Raw genomic sequence first — 27,491 nt, 5'->3', positions numbered from 1 at the left:
ACGTATTGCGGGCTAGGAACTCCACGTCTAGGAAGCTGGCCTGCAGATACACCAGCAAGATGGCATCGTGACGTTGTACCATTGTTCGCTGGAAATAGTCTCAATTTCTCTAAATAGACAAATGGTAATAAATTTGAGTAAGACACACAAGGGAACAAACATTCTGTGGCCATAAAAAGAAATGAGGAAGCTCTTTATGAACCAATATGGAATGAACTCCAGGAGATAGTAAGTGGGGAAAAAAGAAAAAAATGCAGAAGTGTATGCAGTATGTTACCATTTGTGTAAAAAAAAAAGGCGGGGTGGGGGGAACAATGTGTGTGTCTGTATTTGCTTGATATGCACAGCAATCTCTGGGAGGCACCTCTTCAGAAACTGGTATCACTGGTTGCATGTTGGGAGGGGGCCTGGTCTTCCAACAGCCGGCGCTCCCTGTGAAGGCTCTCTCTGTCCCCTTTAGGCTCCATCCATCCAAGAAATGAGCCCAACCTGTGGCTCTCCAGAGGCAGGGGGCAGGCAGTGGTTAGGAGAGAGCAGGGCTCTAAGCCCAGCCATTTAGCCTTGTAGTTGTTTGGGGACCACGCACACGTTACTTAACCTCTCAGCCTCTGTCGCCTCTTCTGTTAAGCAATGAAAATGTGCTGTAATTCAATGCGGTGCCATGTGTGTAACGGAGGTGATAACTGTACACCTGAGGCCGTTGAGGGTGGACAGAGTTAATCCATGCGCAGTGCTCAGCCCAAGGCCTGGCAGCACAAGTGCTCAGTCAATGGATTTGTTCCCAGATACCCCTTGGTTTCTCACCTGCATCCTGATTCTCAGAGGATCAAAACGCAAACTCCTCGGCGAGGCCAACGCGCCCCTGAGGGTCCATCTTCCACCTGCATTCCCACGCTCAGCTGTGCTCCCCTCATATGCTGTGGTCTCTGTTCTCTCTGCCTGGAACGTGTTTCCTTCCTCTGCCTGACTTAGTCCACCCGAAGGGCCAGCTCAGATGCCGCCAGCCTCTGGAAGTGCCAGCTCCCGGCTCTGGGATGGCAGAGCACCTGGGTCGCCCCTCTGCGGGGCCGTCATCACACCACACGGTGATTATGCCCCTGATTCCGGATGATACACCTACTTGCTCGTTACAGTAAAATGAATAGGAAAAGACACTCGACGCCACTCAGACAAAACCACAGCAAGACACCGTTTTCTACCTGTCAGTCTGGCAAAGGTCAACGAGTTCCGAAACACTGAGGCGGCGAAAGTGTAAGGAAACAGGCACGGAGGGGAGGGTGTACATTGATCCATCTTGCGAGAACTGGGCAACGACATCTGTCCACAGAAGTCGTTGGAGGCATGTGTAGCGAAATGACATAAGCACAAAGCTACTCACTGCATCCATTCTTGAAACAGCATGATGGAAACCCGTGTCCATCAATTGGGAACTGGTTAAGTAAGTGATGGTGGAGCCATACAATGGCACACTGTGCAGCCATGAAACAGAACAAAGGAGCTTTTTATTATTGACATGGAACCATCGCCAAAAGTTACACTGAGAAGTGGGGAAAAAAAAAATCCATGGATAGTTGATATAGTATCTATCATTGTGTGAAAAGGGGAGAAAGTATAAACAAGCATTTGATGCATAGACTGTTTCCAGAAGAATACTTAAGACAATATTGAGACACACCTACTGGTAGCCTCTGGGGATGAGAAAAGGGAATCTGGGAAATGGGAGGAGGGAAATGCTTAGTTATCATTTATATCCTTTAAATTTTACACTGTGTACATATATTTTTCTATTTAAAATTAAATTAAATAAAAAGAAGAGTAAAGGAAAGCTCGTAATAAAATGGAGATGAGAGTAAGCCACCGGCTCCAAGAAGAGGAAAAATACCTTGAATTTGTTTCCAGGAGTGTGAGTGTCCTTGGGAAATCTTTACCCTGAGGCCAGCTGCCCCCCCACTTGCACCTGGGCACTGTCAGTTGACGTTCACAGAATTAAAAACTTGTTTCAGTATGAGCCTGAGTAAAACAGAAGAATGAGAAACCCACTATCAGTGGTTGAAGAGAATTCATAAATTCATAACAAAATCCAAAAGAAACAGAATTAGAATTTGGGGCCCCTGGGCTCTCTCATGATGGCAAATAACTGACAAGGCTCAGGTCATTCCTTTTGTACCCACAAAACGAAGTACTTCTAAGTGCCTCTGAGGACCCTGGCCCTTTTCTTTCAAAGCCTCTCAGGTCATCAGGAACTCACCTGGATAAAGACGCTGGGGGAGGGCCGCTTCCAACCCTGGACCCCAGGGGGCCTTGGTGGGAAGCCCCACCGGTTCAGATGGCCCCTTTCTGGGGGCAATCTTAGTGTGGAGCCACCAGACGCTCAAAAACCAAACCTGCCAAGCTGGGGTACAACCTGAGGGCTAATGCCACGGAGGGGATCTCATCCAGCTTTACAAGGGAGAAGGCTGGTTACGGGGGACACCAAACTAGCATCAAAAGAGAAGACGTTACAGGAGGGGCACAGGAGCTTCGGGGCGGAGCTGGGCAGTTGGGGCCTTAGGAATGACAGGCACCTGGGCACTGAGTCCTCTCAGGCTGGGTCGCCCGCCCTCCTGCCTTGCCTCAGGCCATCTCGGCCCTCCCTGTCATGTACTCACCTCTTCCAGAAGCTTCTCTTGCTAACCCCACCCTGTTAGGATATCTGAGCACTGACTTCAGTCAAGTCCTCAAGTCCAACCCTCTATGGACAGTTGTTCCTCTGTCCTGGCAGGTGATGTTTTCTCCCTGACTATAAGGCTATGCCCCGGGGAAGGGAGTTATGGGAGTTAGGACACCTTGAGATTCCATCCCCTCCCTTTCATACAGGGCTTAATCTGCAGGGAGGAGTCACTCCTCGGTTCTCTTGGGGCCAGGGCTAACGCCCCGACCCCCCGCCTCCAGTTCTGGGGTGGCTGGCAGTCTCCACACTTAAATCATGTTTGCTAAATGCCAAACTATGTGAAACTGAAGAGAAATAGTGGCATGAGACACCACAGGCAGAATGCCACCCAGAAGGCAGAATGATCCTTTGACAAGCCAAGTCAACTCCTGTCACTCCCTTGCTACCCATCTCACTCAGAATAACACTCAAAGGCCTTACTCAGGCCCGGGGGGCTTTGCACAATGTGGCCCCCTCTCCCATCACTCTCCAGGCATTCGGCCCCTCACCCTTGGAGGGGCACACACACTCCTGCCTGAGTTGTGCACGTGCTTTTCCTTCTCCGGGGAATGTTTTTATACACACCTGGTCACAGCAGTGCACTCAGGGCCCTGCTCAAAGACAGCTAAAATAGCACCCCCTTCAGCACCTCGCTCCCTTCATCCTCTCCTCCCAGCACTCCCTCTACCTCCTCCATCCCACATGCTGCCCTGGGAGGCTGACTGGCCTGTGCCCTCAGGCAGGACACCAGAAGGTAGAGGGGAGGAGAGTGAGGTCAGGGTGTTCATTCCTGGGCTGGCTCCCTCCTTGCAGGGCTACTGCTTGCTGTCTGGCCCCTTAAGGACCCAAGGCCTCTCTCCAGGTGCTGGTACCTGCTCCCTCCGCTCCGTTACTCACTCAGGTACCACAGCACCCCATGGGTCCCCCTATACCTTGTCCCCATCTTTGGAGGTGATCCCTTTATTGAACCTTCCTGAAGTTACCCAGAGTACACTATTGCTTTCCTTCCAGGACCCTGATTCACCACCTGACATCACATGTCTGTTGTTTGGGAGCTGTCTGTCCACCATCTGGACCATAAGGACTTTACACTCTGCATTCTATCCCAACATCTGGCTCAGCGCCTGCACAGAGTCGCTCCATAATGTTTGTCAAATGAGTGAACGAGGAAGGGAAGGACCAACACAATGTGAAAACAGGATTTGGAGGCTGGAAAGAGGGCAAGATTTTAGGAGGTGAGGAGCATAACTGAAGGCACAGGATGCAGCAGTGATGAGAATGGCCTTCTCCCCTAAAGGGGAGACCCCCATTTGTGTCCTCCACAATCTGCACTGCTTTTGGTTTTGTTTTCTTTGTACGTCTTCCCACTAGAATGAACCCCCCGGGGGCAGGGGTCATGTCTGTCTTTCTCATTACGGTGGAAAAAGTCTTAGAGCCTGGCATAGTACCTGGCACACATAGAAGGCACTAGACCCGCAGATGAAAGAAATATGAGTTATCCAGAAGAAACCATGAATTGGCAGAGGACCACGAAAGCCAGATCGGGCAGCTTGGACGTGGAGTAAAGAGCAATGGTGAAGAACTTCAAGTCCTAGTGCAGAAACGGAAATGACAAAGACGGGGTTTCTAGGAAGGCGGGCCTGGCAGGGGACACTGGCTGGGGATGAGCAGGGACGCTGCTGCAGCATCAGACTGGAAAGGCAGAGGTGGCAGAATCTGATGACTGATGGATACAGATGTAGAATGAAGAGTCCTGGGCATTTAGCCCGGTGATGGTAAAGCTGAAAAGCCTGCAGTCCTGGCCCAGGGTAAATACTCCAGGGCCGCTGCTATTGGCCTCCCTCACTGTTTCCAGCTTCTGCCTGAAGTGGGAAAGCTGGGGAGTGGCAGTGGTTTGGGGGAAAGGGCAAATCAAATTCACTCTGACCATGTTGCACTGGAAGTATAAGCAGCCGGCTCAGTGGAGAGCAAGTGACAGACGGGTGCTGAGGAGCAGAAGAGCCACCTCCCTGGGTAAGCAGAGGAGCTTGGGGACCATCCACGGTTGGGCGGTCGGGGGGAGGGGGCAGCAAAGAAAAGGGAGGCCACGAGGTAGAATAAGGAAAGAAGGGCAATGTCAGGGGAGACAAGAACAACTTTAAAGGAAGAAGCAGTCAACAGGGCACAGGCCAGAGGCAAAAGCCTGGTTGGACCCCACCGAGGGCCCCATCCAACCTGACTGTTGGCCTCTGGGATGGGCTGGGAGAGCCAAGAGTGCCTGCAATACTTCCTGTGGCTTCAGTGTTAGAGGAGGGTTTGCTCCCTGTCCCAGGGTACACGCCCTAAACCTCATTTGTGGCAGAGATTGCCAGTTGTCCTCCAAATCCATTCTGTCCTTCTTTCCATGGTGACAAGGCTCCCACATTTTACCTAGACATAGAGCCATCCAGCGAAAACCCACATTTCCTTGCTAGCCTTGCAGCGTGGTGGGGCCATGTGGCTAAGAGGGGACAGCTTCTGGGTCTTCAGGTCTCCTTTGCACACATACCCCCTCTTCCTCTTTTCTCTGACGGGAATGTGGACCTGAAGATGGAGTGGCCGCCATCTTCCAGTCCATGGACATAAGCATCACCCGAGGTGATGGAGGAACCATAAGACAGTAGACGACACCATCAGGCCACCAAGCCTGCCTGGACCATCTACCCAGGCTTTCCTACAAAGCATACATTTCTGTCTTAAGCCACTGTATTTGGGGGATTGTTTTTGGAGCAGCCTATATCATACTGGGACCCACCATTTAATCCAGTAGAAATACCACCTTAGATCACACCAGAAGTTGTTCCAGCCCATCTCTGCCAGGGGTCCCAAAGGGGAGTAAGAGGCCAGTCATTTGTCTTGACAAAGATCCTCACTCTCCACGCACAAGGAAATCCTAGTCTCCTTAATAATGTTACAGATCCAGTATTTATAAACTGATCAAAATTCTTCATTAACAATGTTCTACTTTAAGAGCAGCGATTAGCAGCTTGACCATCCCTCTCTGCAACTGGTTCCATTTCTAGTTCCCTTCTGCCCCCCCCCGCAGGCCAAGGAGAGTGTGTGGGTGTGTGGGAATGACCTTGCACACATAGCGCTCAATGCATTAGAGGGACAGCAGCACACAGTTGGGAGACAGTAGCGTGAAAGATGAGAAGCATGAACTCTGGACAGAATGCCTGGGTGTGGGCTGCAGTGCGACTACTCTGTGGCCGAGTGGACTCAGGTCACTTCCTGCCCTCCCCAGGCCTCCGTGTCCTCAACTGCAAATGGGGACAGTAAGGGAACATCTACTTTTGAGGGAACTGTGAGGATTAAATGAGTCAATATGTGTAAGACACTCAGAACCATGACTGGTAACAGTTAAGTTCGCCAGTAGTATTCTTTACATGTCATTTAAAAAGCAACAGAGAAAGGTCTGGCAATGGAATAACATTGTCGTTTCTAAAGCACAGTTGCAGACATTCTTACTAAATCCTCCTGACGAGGTATTGTAATAATCCCATTTTACAGAAATTGGTTTGGAAGTTTAGTGATTTGCCCCAAATCACACAGCTGGTGAATTGTCAATACAAATATCACCATGCCTTGTTTGACTGAATGAGGAAGCTCTAAGGAAAGAGACTTCAGGATTCCAGAAAAACAAAGCTCAGGAATACCAGCTCCTTTTATGGCTTGTTGCTCCCCAAAGCCTGGCCATTTTGTTACTGATTTCTCAGTTAACTCCACTAATCACCATGTAACTGCCACCTGGTCAGTTAAACGGGCCTGATGAGAATCCTTGCCCCCAGGCCAGCGCTGGGGCTGCTGATCCAGGAGGTGGGAAGTCCGGAAGGGGCACACACATAAATGCCAGAGGGACAGTAGTGCACTTAGGAGACACGCAAAACGAGTACACTGTGTGGCTCTTATTCGGATCCTGATTTAAACAAGCCAACTGTTAAAAACAAAGACATCTGTGAGACAACTGGAAAAATCTGAATATGAACTGAGTAGTGGGGGATATCATGAGATTGTTCATTTGTTAAATGTGATATTGACATGGTGATTGGTAGAAAGGAAGGAAGGAAGGAAGGAAGAAATCTATCGATCCACACAAGTATGCTCCATGCCAAAAAAAATCCCCTAATTTTTGACAAAGGTACAAACATAATTCAATAGAGGAAAGGAAGCTTTTCAACACATGGTGCTGGATCAATTGGACACCACAGGAAGAATAACGAACTCAACCTAAACCTCATGCTTTACATAATAATTTACTCCAAATAGATCAAAGACTAAAATGCAAAACATAAATCTATAAAAATGTTACAAAATATATATATATAAAAAAAATCTTCAGAACTTGCTTGCTGAACAGACTTGCTGAAGATTTTTAGACCTGACGCTAAAAACTCAATCCATAAAAGAAAAAAATTGACCAATTGCACTTCACCCAAATTAAAAACTTTTGCTTTGCAAAAGATCCTGTGAAGAGGATAAGAAGACCAGCTACAGAGTAGAACACATTTGCAAACCACATGTCTGACAAAGTTCTTGTATATAGAATATATACAGAAATCTCAAAATGAGGAAACAGTCCAAATGGAAAGTGGACAAAAGACTCAAAATGGATATTTCATCAAAGAGGATATACAGGCAGCAAATAAGTATATGAAAATACGTTCAACAACTAACCATTAGGGAAATGCAAATTAATATCACAATGAGATATTACCACACACCTACCAGAATGGCTAAAATAAAACAAATAATAACACCCAATATTGGCCATGATGTGGAGAAACTGGATCACTCACACATTACTGGTAGGGATGTAAAATGGTACAGCCACCTGGGAAAAGAGTGTTTCTTTTCAAATTAAACATGTCGATACCACAGGCCCCAGCAATTGTACTCTTGGGTATTCATCTCAGAGAAATGAAAACTCATGTTTACACAAAAACCTACACACAAATGTTCATAGCCACTTTATTCACAGGAGCCCCCAACTGGAAAGAGCCCAGCTGCCCCTCCCTGTGTGGCTGGTTAAACAGACGATAGGACATCCATCCTATGAAGTACTCTCCCCAGTGAAAAGCACAGAGCGATGGCCGCACACCACAAGCTGGACGGCTCTCACTCACTCACACGGAGTGAAAAAAAGCCAACCTCAAAAGGTTACAAACTTTATGATTCCACTTCTGTAACATTCTTTAAGTGAAATTCTAGAGAGGGAGAAGCCAGGCGTTAGGGACGGGGTAGCGAGGTAGGTGTGGTGATAAAGAGAGAGCCGGAGGGAGGCTGGTGGGGATGCGCATCCTGATCGTGGTGGTGGTGACACAAATCTACACATGACAAAACTGCAGAGAGCCACACACACGGGACCACACACACACAGGAAATGGTGAAATCTGAATGAGTCTGGGGGTTGTACCAAAGCGAATTTCCTGGTTTTGATGTTGCACTACAGTTACACCAGACGCTACTGCTGGGGGAACTGGGAACTGGGTGAAGGGTCCGTAGGACCTCCCTGAACATTTTTTCTTTTTTCACAACATTCTGTGATTCTGTAATTATTTCAAAATTTAAAAAAATAAAGGTTTACCGGAAATGCAAAATGACATATTTACAGATTAAGTGACACAGGTCTTGGATGTGCTTTAAGAAATACTCCAGGAAGAAAAAAATAAAGAAAAAAAAAGTGGGAGAAATAGATAAAACAGAATTGAAAAGATGTTGATAAGTGTATAAGCTGGGTGAAGGATACATAGGGAAATATATGTATATACTTTACTCTCTAATTTTGGGTTTGAATATTTCCAAAATAAAAAGTTGTGGATAGTTCCTAGGGGTGCTTAGTCCAACAGAGGAGCTAAGCCGTACTGATCTCTTTATAGCCTTATTCATTGCTATGCCTTTTGAATACAAATTAAGTCCAAAGCTTCTACTTCTGTTTCATTTATGAAGTTTTTATGATCTTTTATTAACAGCTCGTAAATCACATTCTTAATCTGGCCATTTTCCCTCTAAGAATTCCCCCAAAGTTATAAAAAATAGAAATTTATAAATATACTGAGAAGTATGCACAGTTTTTACACAATGACAACAGTCGGATCAATGTTTCAAGTTGCCCAACCATCTCCCAGGTGGCTCATCCAGAACAGAATTACAGCAGTACAGCCTCTGAAATTCTCGCAGCAGAAACGGCGCCTTTTTCCAAATCCCACCTTCTCCCTCAGCGTGACAGGCACTCAACAGGTGTTTGTTTTAGATGGTTTAACAGCAAGAGAGGATCTGCGGAAATGTTGGCTGGGACGACTGCCCCCGAGAGCCCTGAAGGCAGCAAGCCGGGGAGGTTTCCGCCGCACCTGCCCTGGCTCAAACATGGTACTGGAGTTAAGTAACTGAATAGGCCGAGCACCGTCGGGAGCCGAATCACGCACGCCGAGGGGCCAGCACAGGCTCACCTGACTGCTTTGAACGGGAAGAGTTTCAGGTCACTACAAACCTGAAGAACTCTTATGTGGTCCAGAGATGAGGAATCCAAATTTCTCACTAGCAACGCCCCCACCCTGACTCCTTCAGTTACTGACAAGCAGCTCTTTCCTTCTAGATGGGATGGAATGCCCTAGAGAACAGTGAGGCCAGAGGAACATGGAGCCTGCTGTCCAGTCACCAAGTTTTTGGAGTTTTCAAGTCCCAAAAGCCGGAAGATTAAGAGATGACAGTGGAAGCCGAGTATAAAGAGAGTTCAATATGGACTTGAAGATGTTAAGCCAGGGAACTCGAGTATTCTGTGTAAACTTGCAGGTGTCACTGGCATTTTTCTTCCTTAGACTTGGTTTTTAAATCTCTTCCTCCAGAGACCAGCCAAAGGGTATCAGCTTACCCAATATCTTCCTTAAACACTTGTTTGGTGTGTTGGGTACATCAAAAACGAAATCTTCTCTTCCCAGGAGGCAAAGAGGTTGAACAAATTCAGACGTGCTTCTGGAAGAACACCTTGGCCTGGCTGCTCTCAGCCCACTTCCACCATAAGGGGGGAGCATAGCCCTCTGTCCGTGCCAGCCTTCCCGGAGACCGAGCAGACTCCTCAGCTCTCAGAACACAAGGCCAAATCCAGCCCTCAAATCTCATCCCCCACCCCCCGACCCCCATCAGATCCTTTTCCTGTTGATTCCACGATGATTCCTCTGTCAGGCTACAGCGTAATAGACGCACGGATCTAGGCAGGCTCTTGTCACAGAGAACTCTTTTCCCAGCACGGGGCAGGACTTGGGGGTTCCCAAGCATACATTCCACAGAGGGATAGAAATGACAGATCTCTCAGGAGACAGCGTGGCCCTGTTTCAGGAAATGCATCAGAAGCTCTTGAGAATCGCCGCTGCCCTTCCCCACCACTCTCCTCATTTCCCATCTGCCCAGGCCCCCCGACTCCTGCCGCCCCGATCAAGGAGTGTGATGTGGGGGCCTCCTGTTTCCAACATGGTGCGGGGGGACCAAGTTACCTTTGCTCAGCTCAACAGGGCACCTGGAGCCCTGGTGAGGAGAGAAACAAGGAGGTCTTAGGAAGAGAAATTGGTGGCACAGAGAGACTGTCTGCGAGTCAATCAAAGGGACCCGGATACCCTGAAATAGCAACTAGGCAAAGAGTCTTTCTGGCCCTTTCTCTCCTGCCACCTCCCCTGGCCTTCCAAGTTCCAAAGGAATCAAGTCCTATGACAACAAATGAGGTCACCGGCTGTTCCCACGCCCCACAGGATGGCCTGCTCGATTATGAAAGCCTCGTTATTACCATTGTATCTTACTCAACCCAAACATCCAGTGAAAATAGGTCATCTTAATATAGAGTTTGCTACTAAAATCATGCCCGGTCACACCCAGGCAGCCTTGGCTGGGCCACGAGGAAGCCACCCACTCTTCTTCCCTCGAGTGGCTTTAACTCCCCCAGGAAGGTGGTGTCCACGTCTCTGTACAAGGCAGGCTTCCTTCTCAGCTCACGAGAGGGACCTAGAAAGAAGAGGAGTCCATGGAGCCTGCCTGGTGGGGGCCCCATGTGCTCTCCTTCTGGGGCGGGGGAACAACTCCAGGGCTGTGAGTGCTGGTCCCAGGGCTCTATGCAGCAAGAGGTACACACGGGAGGCAAGTAAGGGGAGGAAAAGGGATAATACCGGGGTGCCAAAAAAATGTATACAAGTGGACACTGGTGAACGTTGCTCAAGCAGTTGTTCGCCGTCATCAGAAGTGTCTGGACGCTGATGGGAACCACTTTGAGCACCTCTTGTCATTGAAGAAGTCAAGTGTGACTTGGATTCATCTTTTGTTATTGGTATATATTATTACAATTTTAATACAGTTTTCCTTTCTTACAATGTGTCTACATTGATTTTGGCACCCTCTGTATTTCTTCTCACCAGAACAGCTTTCCCCAAGGTCCAGACCCACTGGTGAGGCTCTCTTTTCTGCCCAGACGCAGAGAGGACACCTTGGCTGGCCGGAGAGGCCCTTCCGCTCCCCAGCGCCCCCAACTCACTTCTTCCTGCGGATCTTGGGTTTCTTCACAGGTCGCAGGTAGGGGTTATCGATGATGTTCTCCTCCCCATTCCGGCTCCCTGGCAAGGAGGGGTTCTGCTGCAGGACAGAGGTGTTCTCCTTCTCGGCTCCAGAATCATCCTGTGAACAGAAGCCAAAATAAAGCAAATCACTAATGACAAAAGGATAGAGACCATGCCCATAACACGAACTAGTATTAGTTTCCCATCAAGAAACTGGAAGCCCAGGGACCCCCTGCTTTTCACTGTGCCCATCTCTGTCTCAGATGAAATGCAGCCCAGGCAGCGGCTGGCTATTGGAGGAAGGTGAGACCAACAGCTTTGACACAGTGGCGCACAGAACACAAAACCCTGAACTCTTGACAAGGCAGGACATGAGTTAGAAAGAACAGAGACCCGGCAGGGGAAGGGAGTCAGGGGCTAACATGGAGATGCTTCAGGGAGGAAGCGCAACCTGTGGGGAGATAAAGAACAAAGAGAAGTGGCCCTCCACGCTTTGCAGGGCTGAGAGACACACAGGGTCAGAACAAATCGTGTGCAGAGGGCCTCTCCTGAACCAACGGTAATGGAAATCACGTTGGATCCCCCTAAATTCTCAAAATATCTGGTACTTGCAACATGGCACCAACGACCATATTGCAGCAGTGGCCAGAAATTTCTCGAGCCCTGCGGGTTCCTACCCAGGCAAAGCAGAGCATGAGGCACCAACACGGGAACATTGCCAATAATCCCCATCGGCGACCTGGGGGTCAGGCCTTTCTGGTTTGGTTTTTGAGGAAAGTGATTCTGTAGAAGAGTTTGTACATTTACATAGAGTCCATATGATCCCAACTAAAACAATGTTTAATCATAATTGTGTGTAGGCAGAAAAAAGTACTATGTTGAAATTTTAAAAAACTGGTTCTGGGAATATGGGTGGCTGATTCTCCTTTCCTTATTTATACTCTCTTCTCTTTTCCTAGTTCTGTAAAACGAGCAGAAGCTGCCGGGGAGGGGGTGAGAATCACATGACGAACTTGACCTAGAAGCTTAAGCCTAAGTGACTATATAAGTGACCAGAAGCTGGTTGTGCTGCGCCCCCTGGTGACAGGCCAAGGGTTCTGTCACTCACTGAGATTCCTGTTTTGTAACTTGAGGCAAAACAGGACCTAACCCCAACCAGGAGATTGTTGGCAAACAACAGCAGGGCAGAGGCCACTGTGATCAGATGGCACGAAATGGACAGCAGACTCTCCCCCAGAGACTGCTGGCCTGGGATGCAGAGGACAGTCTCAGGCTGAGTGAACCTGAAGAAACTGGACCACTTCTAGGTTCTGCTACACGCTCTCTCACTGTCCCATCAGTCGTGTTCTCCCCAAAGACCCAGTTCCATCCAGGGTCTCTGTGCTTTCTCTCTCCAGCACCTGATCTGGTGGGACCACTGGTGACTCAAGAACCACTGCGGACCTTCCGGAAGCTCTCTGGAAAGCAAGTGCCCCAAGATCAACATGGCTTGTGCCACACCAAACGTCTGACCACAACCAGACCTGCCTCGGATAGTTGGCTCCCAGCCTTTCTGAAGTTCTTTACGGCTTGAATTTGTAACTCACTCCCTACCCACCTCCTCTCATGTCTCTACCGTAAAAGCCCTGTCTTCAAAGTTACTGGGAGTTCACTTCAACTGTGCCTTAAGTATTTCCTGAGACAATACTAAGGATGGTGGTGACACAAAGGTGCCGAAAAGCCGGCCTCTGGACCTCTGCTGGAGGGGACGGAGGCTCCCTCCATCTGGCTCCCTCTGTTCACAAGGCCAAAATGGGGGTCCTGAGTCGTGGGACACCTTCTCTTCTCCCAAGTAGAGCTTCTGGAAATGCCACTCTCTTGCCTCCTGCAGGGACAGGTGGCCTTGGGATAGGGAAGGATAGGAGGAGTACGTAGACAAAAGTAGTCAAGTACCAAACTGACCAAGACTTGTAAAAAACAAAAAGGGGCTCAGAAGGGTCTGTCCTTAGCAACTCCTTGAGCCTGGGAAAGGCCAGGCTCAGGCAGTGCGTGCACACGCTAACGGATGCCACGCCCTGGCATGACTGCCACCCAGTCTCACGGCTTTCAGTGCCATTTCCACGCCGCCTCCCACAGGTAGCTCTCCAGCCCTCACCTCTCTCCGACCTTCAGGCTCACATAGCCGCTGCCACGCAACATCCCCACGTGGGTGTCACATAGGCCTCTCAACTGTAATGTGCCTAACACTGAACTCCGGACCTTCCCCTCTGCGTGAATAGCTCTTCCCACAGTCCTACCGGCCACGGTGATGGCAACGCTATCCTTCAGTCTTTCAAGCCAAAAACTCCACAGCCATTCTTGCTTTTTTTCCTGACATTCCACATCCAGTCTGTGAGGAAAAATTCTTGGCCTTACCTTCAAAATAAGGCAGAATCTGACCACTTCCACTTTCCCTACTGCGACCACCCTTGTAGGACCCACCACTGTCTCTCGCCTAGACTAGTACAACAGCTTCCTGGCTGATCTCCTTCCACAGTCTATCCTCTGCCTGCACCTGCTACAGTCCATTCTCATCACGGCAGTCAGCGATCCTGGAAGAAGTTCAGGGATGTCGTTCTTCTGCTCCACACCTTCCCGCAACTCCCATTTCACCCAGTTAAAAGCCAGTGCTTACAGCGGTTCACAAGGCCCTATCTGATCTGACCCCTTCCTCAGCCACACCCACACTCGCCTCCACACTGTTGCTCAGGGCCTTTGGACCGGCTGTTCCCTTTCTAGAACACTCTTCCCCAAATACCACAGGGCTCACTCTCTCACCTCCTTCAAGTCTCTGCTCAAATGTCACCTTCTCAGCAATGTCCACCCTGAGCACCCCATTTAAAACTGGAACCTCCACCCTACACCCTGGATCTTCCCCCCCAACTACATTTTCATCTTTAATATACTGCCTAATGCTTTATTCACGCGTTACATTTACTGTCATTCACCCGCTGTCTCCACATAGACTCCCAAAAGGCGTTTTGTTTGTCCTGTTCACTGACGTATCCCAAGCACTCGGAACAGTATGTGGCACATACCAACAGGTACCAAATACTTGTCGAGAGAATGACGGGTACATTGTTCATAAAAGAGAAAAAGTTTAGACTGGGATTGCCTATAGGAGGCAGCTAGTTCAAATGGAAGAGAAACAATTCTACTATACACTAATTTAAAATGAATAGTCTGTTCAAGTAGCTGGAGAAACAAGAAACAGGTTAAGGAAAAGTAACTACCTAGCAACAGTCTTTGAGAGATGTGCTACCATCTACAGATAAAAGGATAATCTAAAATACCAGCCATTTAATTAACTGTAACAATATCTGTAAATGCTAAAGACTGAAAACAGCCTAAAAGTTCACAGGGGACTGGTTAAATTCAATTGTCACATCCATACAGTGGAATAGGATGAGGCTGTGCTCCTTATATCCAGATATGGAATGATCGCCAAGATGAATCGATGAGGGAAATCAGCTGGGGAAAACCATTTGCGACTTGCTCTTTGTGTTTAAAACAAAACAAAAAAAAAAACAAAAAAAAAAAGCCAGAAAAAAAACTAGGTCCCTACAAGGACACACAAGAGATTGATGACTGGTTGCTTTGTATGAGGGAAAGTGGATAACGGGGAACAAGGATGGGAGAAAGAATTGTCACCACACATCTTTTTATACATTCTGCATTTTGAAACGTATGATATTTGCCAGTCTAACAAAATAACATTAAGAAGTCCCATCGATTGTATATAAAATTGTTGCTAGAATCCTTCTCTTGAAGTCTTTTATTTTTTTATAGAAGAGCACGTGGTTGCACAGCCTAAAACAGCAGGGGAGGGAGCAGTGGGTGCCATGAGCTGCCATATGCCAGGCACCTAACATATACTGGCTCATTTTACCTTAGGCTTCCGCTTGCCCTTCAGGTAGGCACCCCTGCTCCTATTTGTACTTGTAAGGAAACAAGACTCAGATGTTGGGTCACAGAACCAAAGTCACGCATCTGGGAAGTAGCACAGTCCGGATTTGAAGCCAGGCCCGTCTGACTCTAAGGGTCAGTTCTTCCTACTCTTTGCTTGCTGTCTGGCTGGGCCTCTCGGTATCCAGGGGCGCTCAGGCAGCTCCTGCCATTCTTTCAGCCTCAGTTCACTCTCCGCCATGACCTCACCTTCTACATGGAGTGTTAGGTTACACACCTGCAAGCCCTATAATGCCTTTGTGCTTACAAAGGAGTGGGGCGGTTTGCTTAGAAGGTTCTTCCTCCTCCTAAGGTGAACCGCATTGCAGTCCACGACCCAATCACCCTATCTCAGACTAAATCACCCGGGTCCAAAACACAAGTGGAGGGTAACAAGGTCGTCTGCTTTATGTAAAGCCATGGGCTCCCAGCCCTAATTCTGAAAGGAGTCATTCGATCTTAAAGAAATGGTGTTCAAGCAAGGGAGAGCTTCAGCAAATAACAGTTATTCAAACAACGGACACTCTCCACCTCAGACAGGAGCTGCTGGCCGCCATTGGATGCATCGTGCCTTAGAGAACACGGGGAACGCTCCATCCAGCTTCAACCACTAAGGTAGCCTTTGCTTAAAAGCCAGGGCCCATCTTAGGGATGGATGAACGTGACTGTCAGCGTCCTGTAAGCCTTAAAGGCATGACAGCCTTTAAGAACTGCTCTTCTGTGACTCTCCTCACACTTCCTCCCAAGACACGAGAGCAAGCGCGGGCTCTTATCCTTTTACTCGCCAAGTGCAACACATCGATGACCAGCAGAGAGCACCCACAAGTTCCAATGAGCTCGTCTCCTCACCCACCTGTGCCTGTGCCCACACGTACCCTGTCTCCTCTCCTGGGTATGAAATGTCCAGAACAAGGCGAACCCCTTCCTTTGGGGACCAGGTCCCAGGCTGTGCGACCTACCGAAGACCATCATTCCAAACTGTGTCTCTCTCCTGCCTCCATTTCCCCTCCCTGCCAGATCATACCCATTAGCGTACAAACGTCCTGTTAGTTCTTTTATCCTAAAAAACAAAAAAACACCTCTCTTAACTCCTTAATCTTCCCCTTTTAGTTACCACTTCATTTCTCCTGACATTGTCTATGTCAGTGCTGTCCGATGGAACTTTCTATGATGATCTACATGCATCCTATCAGGATGGCGGCCAACAGCCATACATGGCTGTCACACTTGGGTCACCATGAGCCCATCATGCAAGTCCCTAATAAAGCCAGAGGCCTAGGGTAGCTCACGGCCAAGTCCCAGGCGACAGGCTGAGGGCAGTGTGGGCGAGTTTGGGGGCTACCCGGAGGCAGGCAGAAGGCAGGACCCACCGTGCTAATATGAAGAGGGAGGTTCTCGGTGTCTGTCTGCTCATCCTGCTCTGAGGAATCCGTCTCTTCCATTTGTTGCATCTCCAGCTCAGATGGAAGAAGAGCTGTCAGGTAGGGGATGGTGAAAGGCCTGGCAGCAATCACTGGAGAATTAAAAGAGAGACATGATTCCACTGTGATGGAGTCCTTGCAGGTGGCCTAGAGCCTTACGACAGATGAGTGAGCGGCACCGGATGGCAGTGATGGCTAACATGCTCCGAGCACTTACCGATCTCCTATCTCGAGCACGATATCTTTATACGTGCTATCTTTAATCCTTACCTCCACTGTAATAGGTAAGTACAATTGCCAACCCCATTTTACAGATAAGGAAACTAAGGCACAGAAAAGTTAAGTGACTTCTTCCAGCACACAGAAAGTGGCAGGGTGGGATCTAAACTCAGGCACTATGACGGCAGAGCCCAATTTTCTCAAGTATAACTAAAATCAGACGGAACTGGGGCTGAATCCTAGCAAAGCATCAGCTTAGTGATCTTGTACCCAAGGCCAATTAACCCCTCTACGCCTCATTTCTACAGCAGAGACACTGATCCCATCAGCCTGAAGGATTCAAGTCCAAATATTGACTTGAGAACTCTCCGCATGTAAGTGTATCCACTGAGCTAGAGGGCACTTCAGGTAAATGGACGTCCCAGTTCTTCCAAAACGCGCTAAGGATGAGAAGAAGAAATTGTTGATAAAAAAATAAAATAAAATAAATGAATAAAAGCAAGTCTCTATGTATACTTCTGTGGTAGAAAATGATTCCCAAGAGACACTCCACGATTACTTTTATATGGTTTAGATGTGGGGTCCTGCCGTCAGAAAGAGCTAGGTTTGAAAGCCACCTACCAGCTGTGTGACCTTGGGTAAGTTACTTCATTTCTCTTCTCTATAAATCTCGACTTCCTATAACGGTAGTGATAACAGCTCCTAACTCATAGGCTCCCAAGAGGCCTCACTGAGATGATGTAAGGGAAATGGTTAGCAGAGTATCTGCCACTTAAAAACTTAGCTGCTATTATGCCAGGGCTAGGCACACAGTGAGCCTTTGCTGACTGAATGAATCACTCAAACCAATCTCCTTCGTTCACCTCTGGAAAAACTGAGGCCGACAGAGATGAAGTAACTTGGTCACACAGCGAAACGGTAGTACTGTGATGAGAAATTAAATGAGATGGTACCATGAGAGGACATGGTGAAGGGCAAAGCCTGGCAGGCGTTCTGTAACTGCCCTGCCCCTGATGCCAGCGTCCCTTCTACTATCAGGGCTGCCACCTGTACTATGAGTCTCTCTGATGCCTTGGGCTCAGTCACCCCTGAGGTAACCTAAACTCAAAGTAACTCAAGCAGCTAGTCCCAACAGAGGCCGTTACTGTTTCAGAGTCATCAGACAGGGACAAAGCCCTTAAGACCTGGGTAAAGGAGCCAGAAATCTAAAGAACGGGATGCACCTGAGACAAGAACAATGCTTATTCGTTTTGTCCTACCACACACTGAGAGAAAGGGAAGATGGTGGGATTATCTCAAATGACAAGACCGGGGCCACAGAGGGGAGAGACTCTCACATGGAAACGTGCTGACATCATCTTTGAAAAGACTCTGGGTCTCGCCTGTCTTGGCCATAAAACGGGTGAGAGCCCGCTCTACATCTCGTCTCTGGGACGCAGCCTTCTCCCGCAGGACCTGGTAGTCCGATACAGGCTCCCGGTATGTCTAAAAAGAGAAGAGCAAAGACACTAAGTAATACCAACGGATCATTCTGCTCTCCTTGGGGCCCTGCCTTGCTGTTGCTATATCCTTCCACCCTTTAAATGACCCACTACCATCGTTGAGAGCAGAGATTCCTAAATGCCAGAAAGAAATTGATATAACTATCATTAACATTTATGTTTAATCTGAAAAATTAAGAAACGTACAAATATTTACTATAGATTGACCCAGGACCTTCACTTAGCTCCCGTGACAGCTGGTGTCAGGTATAAGAGACACCTCCTGAATGAAGAGTGGGAATCCTGTCAGGGCCTGTCAGGAACCGTCGGTTCCATCCGTGTAATGTGACATTTTGTAGTACACTTAAGCAAGAGACTGCGTAAGTAGATTTGTGGATTGTGTTGTCTTATTCTCTTAAACCAACCTTTACAAAACGGACATGTTGTGCCAAAAGATTCTCTCAGACTGAAGATAATAATGTAGGTACAAGTGAACGAGACAGTGGCGGGCCTGATACTCCTCTTATTAGTTCTCAGCTCTTTGGCAATCACGTTAGTGTGAAAAATGACCGAGATCTAATCAGAACGAGAAGTTGGCCAAAGCATTTTAAACGGCAACGGTAAAGGTCATTTGCATGGTGACCAAAATGTAACTACTCTTTGTGATCGGGAGATAAGATTTTTAAAGGAGGCACTTGGAAACATTTCCACTGCTGTCAATGTTGATTCAAGTGTATCACCTATATACAGTTCCCATATCTACACTTAAACAGAAACAGGATTTTCTGACATGTTTAAAATTTGAGGGGAGTTTGAGCATACTTGTTACAAACATTAAAAATGTAAGACCTTACCATCATTTTTCAGAAAACTGTTTGGAATTCAAGAAGTTGGAAATTGAACAGAAAAACTCAAACAAAATTCTTTGAATAACTGGTAGAGGAATGAAAAAAATTAGTTTTGTGATTGATTAAAGGGAGCCAATGATGCTACTAAGGCACCTTTTCAGCTATGAGAGCTGTTAAAGTATCAAAACAAACTGATTTTAGAATCAGACCTCTCACTTATTATTTCACCAAGTATTAAACCAAGATTTCAAAAAATAAAAAGCAGAGGCAATCACTAAAAAGGAGCAAACAGGTTTCCTGAACCTTTAATAAGAGTCCGATTACTTTTTAATGTGCATTATTTTAGTATAGTATTACAGTCCAATGTTCACGTACATAAGCATGAATGTTTACTGGAGTACATGCTTAATATTTTTAGTGATAGAGATACACTAGAGATACTAGAATTAGAGACTTATGGGTTGAATTGTGTTCCCCTAAAAAAAGGATATGCTGAAGGCCCCAGGATCTCAGAATCTGATCTTATTTGGAAATAGGGTCATTGCAGATGTGATCAGTTAAACCGCTACTCCAATACGACTGGTGCCCCTGTAAGAAACTGGCCATGTGAAGACAGAGATATCGAGAGAAGCCCATGTGAAGACAGAAGACCAGAGTGCTGCATCCACAGGCCAAGTAACGCCCACAGATCGTCCGCAAACCACCAGAAGCTAGGAAGAGGCAAGGAAGGATTCTCCCACAGGTTTCAGAGGGAGTATGGCCCTGGCCACAACTTGATTTTGGATATCTCACCTCCAGAACTATTAAGACAATGAATTTTTGTTGTTCTAAGCCACTTAGTTTGTGGCACTTTGTTACGGCAGCTCTAGGACACGAATACAGAGACGACTGGTCACGGGTAATGGCTGAATTGCACTGGTGGGTGACCATCTACTCCTTCCCCTCCTATCCTGCGGTGTGCAGCATGTCCCGGAAGACTTGCTCCAACAGCCTGTCTGATGCCATATTTGCACCAGTATGTGGTGTGGAGGTGGGGACAAAGGAAGCAGGCGGAAGAGCCTCTGGGGACTCCTCTGCACACCGAGCTTTCCCAAGGGAGGGTGAATGCTATTCTGGCTAATGAGAACATACCTGAACCACAGTTAACAAGAACCATGGCAAACAACTCCGTTTGTCCTCCTTCAGACCTAGAACTCAGAGTTACGGTAAGTTTCATTTCATGATATCACCAAGTATGTTTTCAACAACCTTTCCCACTGATTTAAAACATAACTGTTTTCTATTATGGGAAATTTGGAAAACCCAGAAAAGCGCACACAAAACAACAAGTTACCTATGGCCCACTGAAAACGACTCTGAACATTTTGTGAAACATCCTTCTAATCTCTTCTCTATGTGGCTGGGTACTTTTGTTTTGGTGGGATGGGCAAAACCACGCCAGTGTTCACTTCTTGTTAACTATGCTTGTGTCGGCCAACTGGAGAACATAATTCTCTTTTGCCACAATGTCTATCACTTGTGAAAAGACATTCTGAGTTCTGAGCCCACCTTTTACCAACATAACTTTTGGACTCCAGTCTGACAGTCCATGGGAACTGACAGCTTTGCATCAGTCACAGCTCCCATCATGTCCTCGTCACTCACCGGAGTTTTGATGTAGGTGTGGGGGTCAGGGAACTCCGGAAAATGGCTGGGGATGTGCGGCGGGTGGGGTCGGTTCTGCCCTGCAATCAGGGCCTTGGGAGTCACCGGCTGATTGGTCACTGGAGCTGGAACAGAGTCATCACTGGTTACTGCTCCACCCAAGGCCTTGGGTCTCGACGCAAACCCTTTTTTTCTCAAAGTAAACCGGACCTCAGTTTTCTGAACAAGCTCTTTGTATGTCTACCACTAAAAGGCCTTCAATGGCGTGAGGGCCTGAGAAGGTCACCCCCCCATGGCCAGCCCTGCTGGATGACCTTCGGTGACATTCCCACCTCCAACAACCTGCCTGCATGCCTCTCAGGCAGATGAGGGAGGCTGTGACAGCGGTCACTACATAAAAGAGCATGCTGAGGAGCTAAGGAGTTACACGGGCTGCTAACTCTCTTCTCGTACAGCCCCGTGACAAAGGCACATAATACGCCAGGCTAATTAGCGTGGCCTAATGACAACAACAGGGGATTGAAAATGGCACCTTCCACTGCTGCTTCGAGAGAGAAGTTCTTCCAAAGATGCCAGCTTGAAAACAATGATGGAGAAAAAAACTCTAGTGAATTTTCCCCAGGTCCTACGAGTCCACACTAGTCACTCCCAACTCAGTTATGGCACTCAGTTTATCTAAGGCACAAGTCATCAAACTTTTTGACTAAAAAGACAGAGAATAAATATTTTAGGTCTTACAAGCCAGACAGTCTGTCACAATTATTCAACTCTGCCATAATTAGCACAAAAGCAACTATCGAGAACAAGTGAACATGGCGGTATCCCAATAAAACTTTATTTACAAAAACAGGTGGTGGGCCACATTAGGCCTACAGACCATAATTTACAGACCCTTGATCTAAGGAAGAACAAGAGCTTTGGCATTTTCAAGCAGTATCGACTGCCCTTTTGGGGGCTAATGCACAAGAACCACAGCCACACCTTGGTTTTCCTTTCTGGCGACTGAACTTCACATCCGAATCCTATCAGCCTAAGCAGAGATTCTATGATAGGTAGCCCCAAATAACGGAACGAGTAACAAGGAAGTAGCTGCCATACTGATCCCTGCCCTATTCAATGAATTCGTTCCATAAGCATTAACTGAGCACTTACTGAGTACTCCAGTTTAAAGTCACTTACGGGCAGTGATGACCATCCTCTGAGACCGCTTTGCGTAAGCGGGGAGCGTGTCCACGTTGAAACCTAAGAAACAGGAAACAAACATCCCTGTGGATATTGAACATGGCCTGGGGTGTAACACTGTGGTGAAATAGCTTAAGCTCCCAACTCAAGCATTTTGCAGCTACTCAATAGAAGCTCCTGCAGAATTCCCAACAGGGAGCAAGGAGGTCTCTTAAATGGGTTCAGAGGCACCCTCTATTGATAACCCTCTCAAGCTAAAAGCAGACCAGAAAAACCATGAGGGAATTTGAAAACACTCCGCAGACGTAGCTGACTCCTCGGGACTCCAATCTCTCTCACTCACAACTCCCAATCAGCTGCACTGAAGAATTGGAAACTTGTGTACTCACCCATCTCAACAAGTGTGACCACGATATCCGACAGCGTGGGCTGGGTCCTGGCTGTGTGCTCACAGTAAGACTTGGCACTCCTCCCAATTTCTGAAATGTCTGGGAAAGGATCAAATAAAGTCTTATTCTCAGTTCCCAAAAAGTTAAACATAGAATTACCGTATGTTCCAGCAATCCCACGCCTAAGTATACATCCAAACAAATTGAAAGCAGGGACTCAAACAGATACTTGTACCCCAATGTTCACAGCAGCACTATTCACAATAGCCTAAGGTAGAAGCCCAGTGCCCATTAACAGATGAAGGGATGAACAAAATGTGGTCTATCCATCCAACAGAATACTATTAAGCCATAGAAAGGGATGAAGTACTGATACACGCTCCAGCATGGATGAACCTTGAAAACGTTACGCTAAGTGAAATAAGTTAGACACCAAAAGTTTAACGTTTTGAAGATTCGATTTATATGCCAGAAAAAAAAATTCATAGAGACAAAATGTAGATTAGAGGTTACCTGGGGCTGGGGGAAGGGCAGAATGGGGAGTTATCGTTTATGGGTACAGAGTTTCTGTTTGGAAGAGTGGAAAAGTTCTGGAAATAGTGTTGATGGTTATACAACATTGTGAATTACTTAATACCACTGAACTGTATACTTAAAAATGATAAAATGGTAAATTTTAAGTCATGTATATCTTGCCACCCAAAAAAAAAAAAAAAAAAAAAGGTTGGTTGGCAAAGTATTGTTTCTTCTGCCTGAAGCTGAACCTCTATTTTAAGAGTCATGCTGAAGTCCTTCAGGGAAAAGGGGAAAGTATGAAGCTGGACTCCATGAATGGGCTTCAGAAGTGGATGGGAGGTTCCATGAAAACTGAAATTGTGCTCAATTTTACACTCAAGAATTCTTGGCTCCACAGAATTCATCATATGTAAAAGGGGTGCCAAAAGGCAAGGAACCCCTGCTCTAGGGCGCGAATGGTTCAGAAGATAAAAGCAAGTGGTGCTTGATAGGGAAGGGTGTCTGAGTGAAGACCTGCTACCAACTCGCCATGCTCCTCTGAGCAAGTTACTAACAGTCTCCACACATGAAAACGGGGGGCAGCATCTGTTTACTGTGGGGAACATCTAATTAGAATCCCAGTAGATCATCTCAGAAATATGCCAAGTGGCAGTTAAAATATCTTCAGCTATTTGGTTTTTTTCTTATATGCCAGCAGGTCCTAGGATGTCAGAGGCAATGCAGAAAACAGAGATTTTGCTGAGTAAGGGAGAATACGTTTTATAGAATAAGTCTAAGATTGGGGTCCCCAGAAACAAAGTGATTGTAGTCAATAAACACACCATTTCTGTCTGGTGCTTATCACTAACACAATCCTAAAACTTTGCTATCCAGACCTAATGACACATGGAGGTGCCCAAGTCTTAGCAAGCCCTCAGCTTATGCCATCCATCCTTGATTTTCCTTTGGCTGAAGTAGAAGATTTTTACACTATCTTTAGACCTCATATAGTTCTAATACTCATAGCTTTCTAACACAACTATTTCAGCTCAATCCCCTTCCGTGGCAACCGTTTCTTCTGAGAGAAAAAAGGCCTCTTGTCCAGTAGTATGAGAAAGAACTGCTTCAACTCCAAGGACCTTTAAACTCTGAATTCCAAAATCTTTCCAAGAACTGAATTCTTATCTGTTGGGAACTATTAGTCCATTCCTTTAGGACAAAAGTTCTCAAAGTGTGCTCTGGGAATCCGTAGACATTCCTGAAATCCCTTCCAAAGTCCACAGGTCAAAACTGTTTTCATAATAAAATAAAGACATTCTTTGACTTTTCACTCATTCTCTCATGTAGTTTTCTAGTGGCTATAGGACCTGTGATGACATCATGGCTCTGATGGATAACTGATCGTATGCTTGTTCATTCTTGTTTTAAAAATTTCTGTTTTCTTTATAGTGTGGCTATATATATAGAGAGAGAGCCCATGTATACACAACTCCACAGGGTTCTCAATATTTAAGAGTCCACAGGTGTTCTAAGACCAAAATGTTTGAGATTACTGCTTTAGGCAAACATTTGGTACTTAAAACTCCAAATGTCAAAGAGCCACCTCACCCCAGATCTTGCCCTGCCTGAGGGAGCCCAAATGTAGCGACTGATCAAGACCAAAGTACAAAGGCAGAGACTTTTCCATCTGATGTGGGATACCTGATGGACAATTAGCACCCAAGCTCCCCAATGAGTTGGCCAATTCTTTGCCTGCATTGCAGTTCAACTTCTCCCTCTGCCTAAACCTTTCTCTCACTTCCATTCATAAAGGTTGATCCTTCTAAAACACCTAACATACACCCATCCCTCATCCCATCCTACTCCCAAAAAAGACCCAAATAAGGAAATACACTGTACGTGCAGAAAAGCCTATGTGAGACCATTCTAGCTCCTAACCCTCAAGACATTTCCTTTTTAAAGTGTTTTTTCCCCGCATTCTACAAAACTTATTCACCCTTACTCTTTGTATCACATAACATAGCATTTGATTAACATATTTTGCCATGTGTAATGCATACTTTTTTGCCCAAATTTGTGAGGGGAAAATAAGGATGTGCATTATACACAACTCCACTAATTCCGTAGCTACTCGTAAATGTTTTAATTCTTTTATTTATGCTTATGAGTCAAAAATGTAACTCTAGAAATCAATAACGATATCCACATGCAAAATAATACCCAGAATATGATCATTGGTTTTGTTGAATGTATGACGAACTTGCAATGCCAAAGGGTTCTTCGCCTTCTATGATGTTTAAATATCGTAAATTTATTACCAGTACATAAAATTGCTTGTACCTTGTCTCTGTTTTTGTGTTTTGTAATTATTTGTTACATAAAATTTCTTGTACCATAAGACATTAAAAAATAAGTGCTCAAATTCCTTTATAATACAAAAAACAAGAGTAACTACATATAAACAAATAGCGATTTGAATTAAAAAAATTAAAACGGAAGGTTTTTTTCCCCCTGAAAGTTTGGGCCAAAAACATGGGTGCGCATTATATACGGGAGCGCATTATACACAGCAAAATACAGCAAAATACTGTATATCATGTGATGGCATGGGAATTAATCCTGACTCCAACAAAACCGTAAGTTCTCTGAATATAGAACACAAATAGCAATAATAACAGCACCTACAAGTCATCAAAAGCTTTCAATATTCCCAGCATTGAATGTTTTAAGTATACACCTCATTTACATTCACAGTTCTATGAGGTGCAAATTATCACCCCATTTCACAAATGAGGAAATTAAGGTTCAGGAGGTTTAGCAACGTGCCCAAGCTATTAAGTGGCAGAGCAATGACTTACACCCGTCTTATCTGATTCTAAAGCCCATAAATCACTTTACTGTGTTCTTTTTCTTAAATCCTCTCAAACACTATCACAACGCAGAACACAGAACAAATGTTTGGTTGACGTGAAGGCGGCCTATTATTTCCTGGTACTTACAGCTTTGTAGCATCTCTGTCAACGTTTCCACAGATGCTTTTTCAGCGCTCTCAAACCCTGCTTCTGTGAGCAAGGAGCTCACAACCACTTGCAGGGTTCGCCTCCGGGCTAGATGGTAGTTATCAGCAGGGTTAGTGGACTGTTTACCTCCTGATCTCTGTGAATCAGCAGCCCAGAAAGAGAGATTTCATTCACTGGACAAGAATGCAATTACATAATTCATATATCGTCAATGGCCAAGTAAAGATTCTTTTGCTAAATATTTATCAGTGCTTAATTAAATGGGATAGCTCTTATGTTTAGACTTATAGATCTTGGCCAACTGAGTAATAATTGAGCATCCAAGGGGCTCTAGAGATAGCCTTTCTGCTTACTTAAAACTTAAAAATTCCAATACCACAAATGAGTGTTTCTTACTTTTTATTTTAGCAGATTATCTGAATATACAACTGAAGAAACACGCATGACGGGAATGAATTCATGCCTATCTCCCAGAAAAAAATTATCTCTTTAAACCACTCACGATGGGATTTGTCTATCTCTCAGAAAAAAAGATCTCTCTCTTGTTCCTCCCGTCTCCACACCATTTAAGTAAAATTAAAACAAGAACACACGATGCTGAAGAGAGTAAAAGGGTTTAACAGCAAAGTAGGAAAGCTAAATATTTTGAAACGGGAATCCCTCCCAACTTTGGCTAGCCAATAAGAAGGCTTAAAGGGGCTCTTCGGACCAATCAGGAGGTGTTCCGGGTTCCCAACCCCCAACAGGGAACGAGCCAATCGGTATACAGGTCCACCAACTCAGGAGGCCGCCGCCAAGTACCAAGGAGGGGGGGCATATACGGCCTGAAAGACCCTCCTCCACTCGAAGCTCCTAGTGGGGCTGGACGTCTGGGTATGAGCTTGTTGCCCAGCCTAAGGAAAAGTTACAGAACGCCCAGACTCTCTCGGCTTCGATCCCGCGCCTCCCGCCCTTACCGTTCCGGAGCTGCCAGCCCCAGCAGTGGCCGTCGTGTCGGCCATCTTGCTCTGGCGTAACGTGCGCGAGCGCAAGGCAGGATGGGATTTGTAGTCGTCGGGCGGGGAGAGGGGGCGGGGCGGCGTGCGCCCCTCTGGGCTTTCTGAAACTCAGTGAGGAGGCGTTTGGGGGCGGGGGTGCTTCAGTTGACCCGACTCACGTGACTTCCAGTGAGCTGCAGGTTGATGTGGCCCCGGTGAGCCTCGGAATTGGCCGGGAAAATGCGCCCTCGGTTTTTACACCTATTTCAAGATGAAATCGTTTCTCATAAAGAACACACCCCTGGAACGCTCCGAACTTGACTGTTAGTAACACCTGGCTGGGTCCCGCCCAGTGCCGGTGACTCACTGTCTGCGGGAGGAGGCCTGATAATAAGTATTGTTGCGCTCTCCAGGTGATTCTCCTGAGCGGGAAATTTGGAGAAATCTGTGTTGTACTGATGATGACTCTGCAGCCGGTCAGTGCCCCACTTGCAACCAGAGCCTAACGACCACCTAGTCCAGGTCTTCCACTGCTCCCAGCTGCGGTCTCGCCCTCAGTTAATCCGCGGGTATTTGCGGGGCCAGACGAGAGGGGCAGGCGGGCGAGAGGC

General features: G+C 46.6%; 1 protein-coding gene across 4 annotated transcripts; it reads right to left on the bottom strand.

Annotated features, from left to right (window-relative positions):
- Positions 1 to 1,651: 1,651 nt before the first annotated feature.
- On the bottom strand, positions 1,652 to 26,909 carry TAF8 (TATA-box binding protein associated factor 8). Of its 4 annotated transcripts, none has more exons than XM_033102959.1 (9): positions 26,860 to 26,909; positions 25,883 to 26,039; positions 22,389 to 22,487; positions 21,997 to 22,059; positions 20,818 to 20,942; positions 18,182 to 18,329; positions 16,575 to 16,717; positions 11,220 to 11,359; positions 1,652 to 2,010 (listed from the first exon to the last, which is right to left on the bottom strand). In XM_033102959.1, the coding sequence occupies exons 1-9, from the start codon at positions 26,902 to 26,904 to the stop codon at positions 1,968 to 1,970; spliced, it is 963 nt and encodes a 320-aa protein (XP_032958850.1). In that variant the 5' UTR covers positions 26,905 to 26,909; the 3' UTR covers positions 1,652 to 1,967. The 4 variants fall into 4 exon arrangements, with proteins under 4 accessions (XP_032958850.1, XP_032958853.1, XP_032958851.1 ...); XM_033102962.1 differs by lacking the exon at positions 26,860 to 26,909 and adding an exon at positions 26,300 to 26,454 and having other exon boundaries at positions 1,658 to 2,010; XM_033102960.1 differs by lacking the exon at positions 1,652 to 2,010 and adding an exon at positions 8,635 to 10,696.
- Between the last annotated feature and the right edge of the window lie 582 nt (positions 26,910 to 27,491).

The sequence above is a fragment of the Rhinolophus ferrumequinum genome, chromosome 3, assembly GCF_004115265.2.
Source record: "Rhinolophus ferrumequinum isolate MPI-CBG mRhiFer1 chromosome 3, mRhiFer1_v1.p, whole genome shotgun sequence".
NCBI classification, from domain to species: Eukaryota; Metazoa; Chordata; class Mammalia; order Chiroptera; family Rhinolophidae; genus Rhinolophus; species Rhinolophus ferrumequinum.
This window is presented reverse-complemented; position numbering and strand designations above follow the sequence as displayed.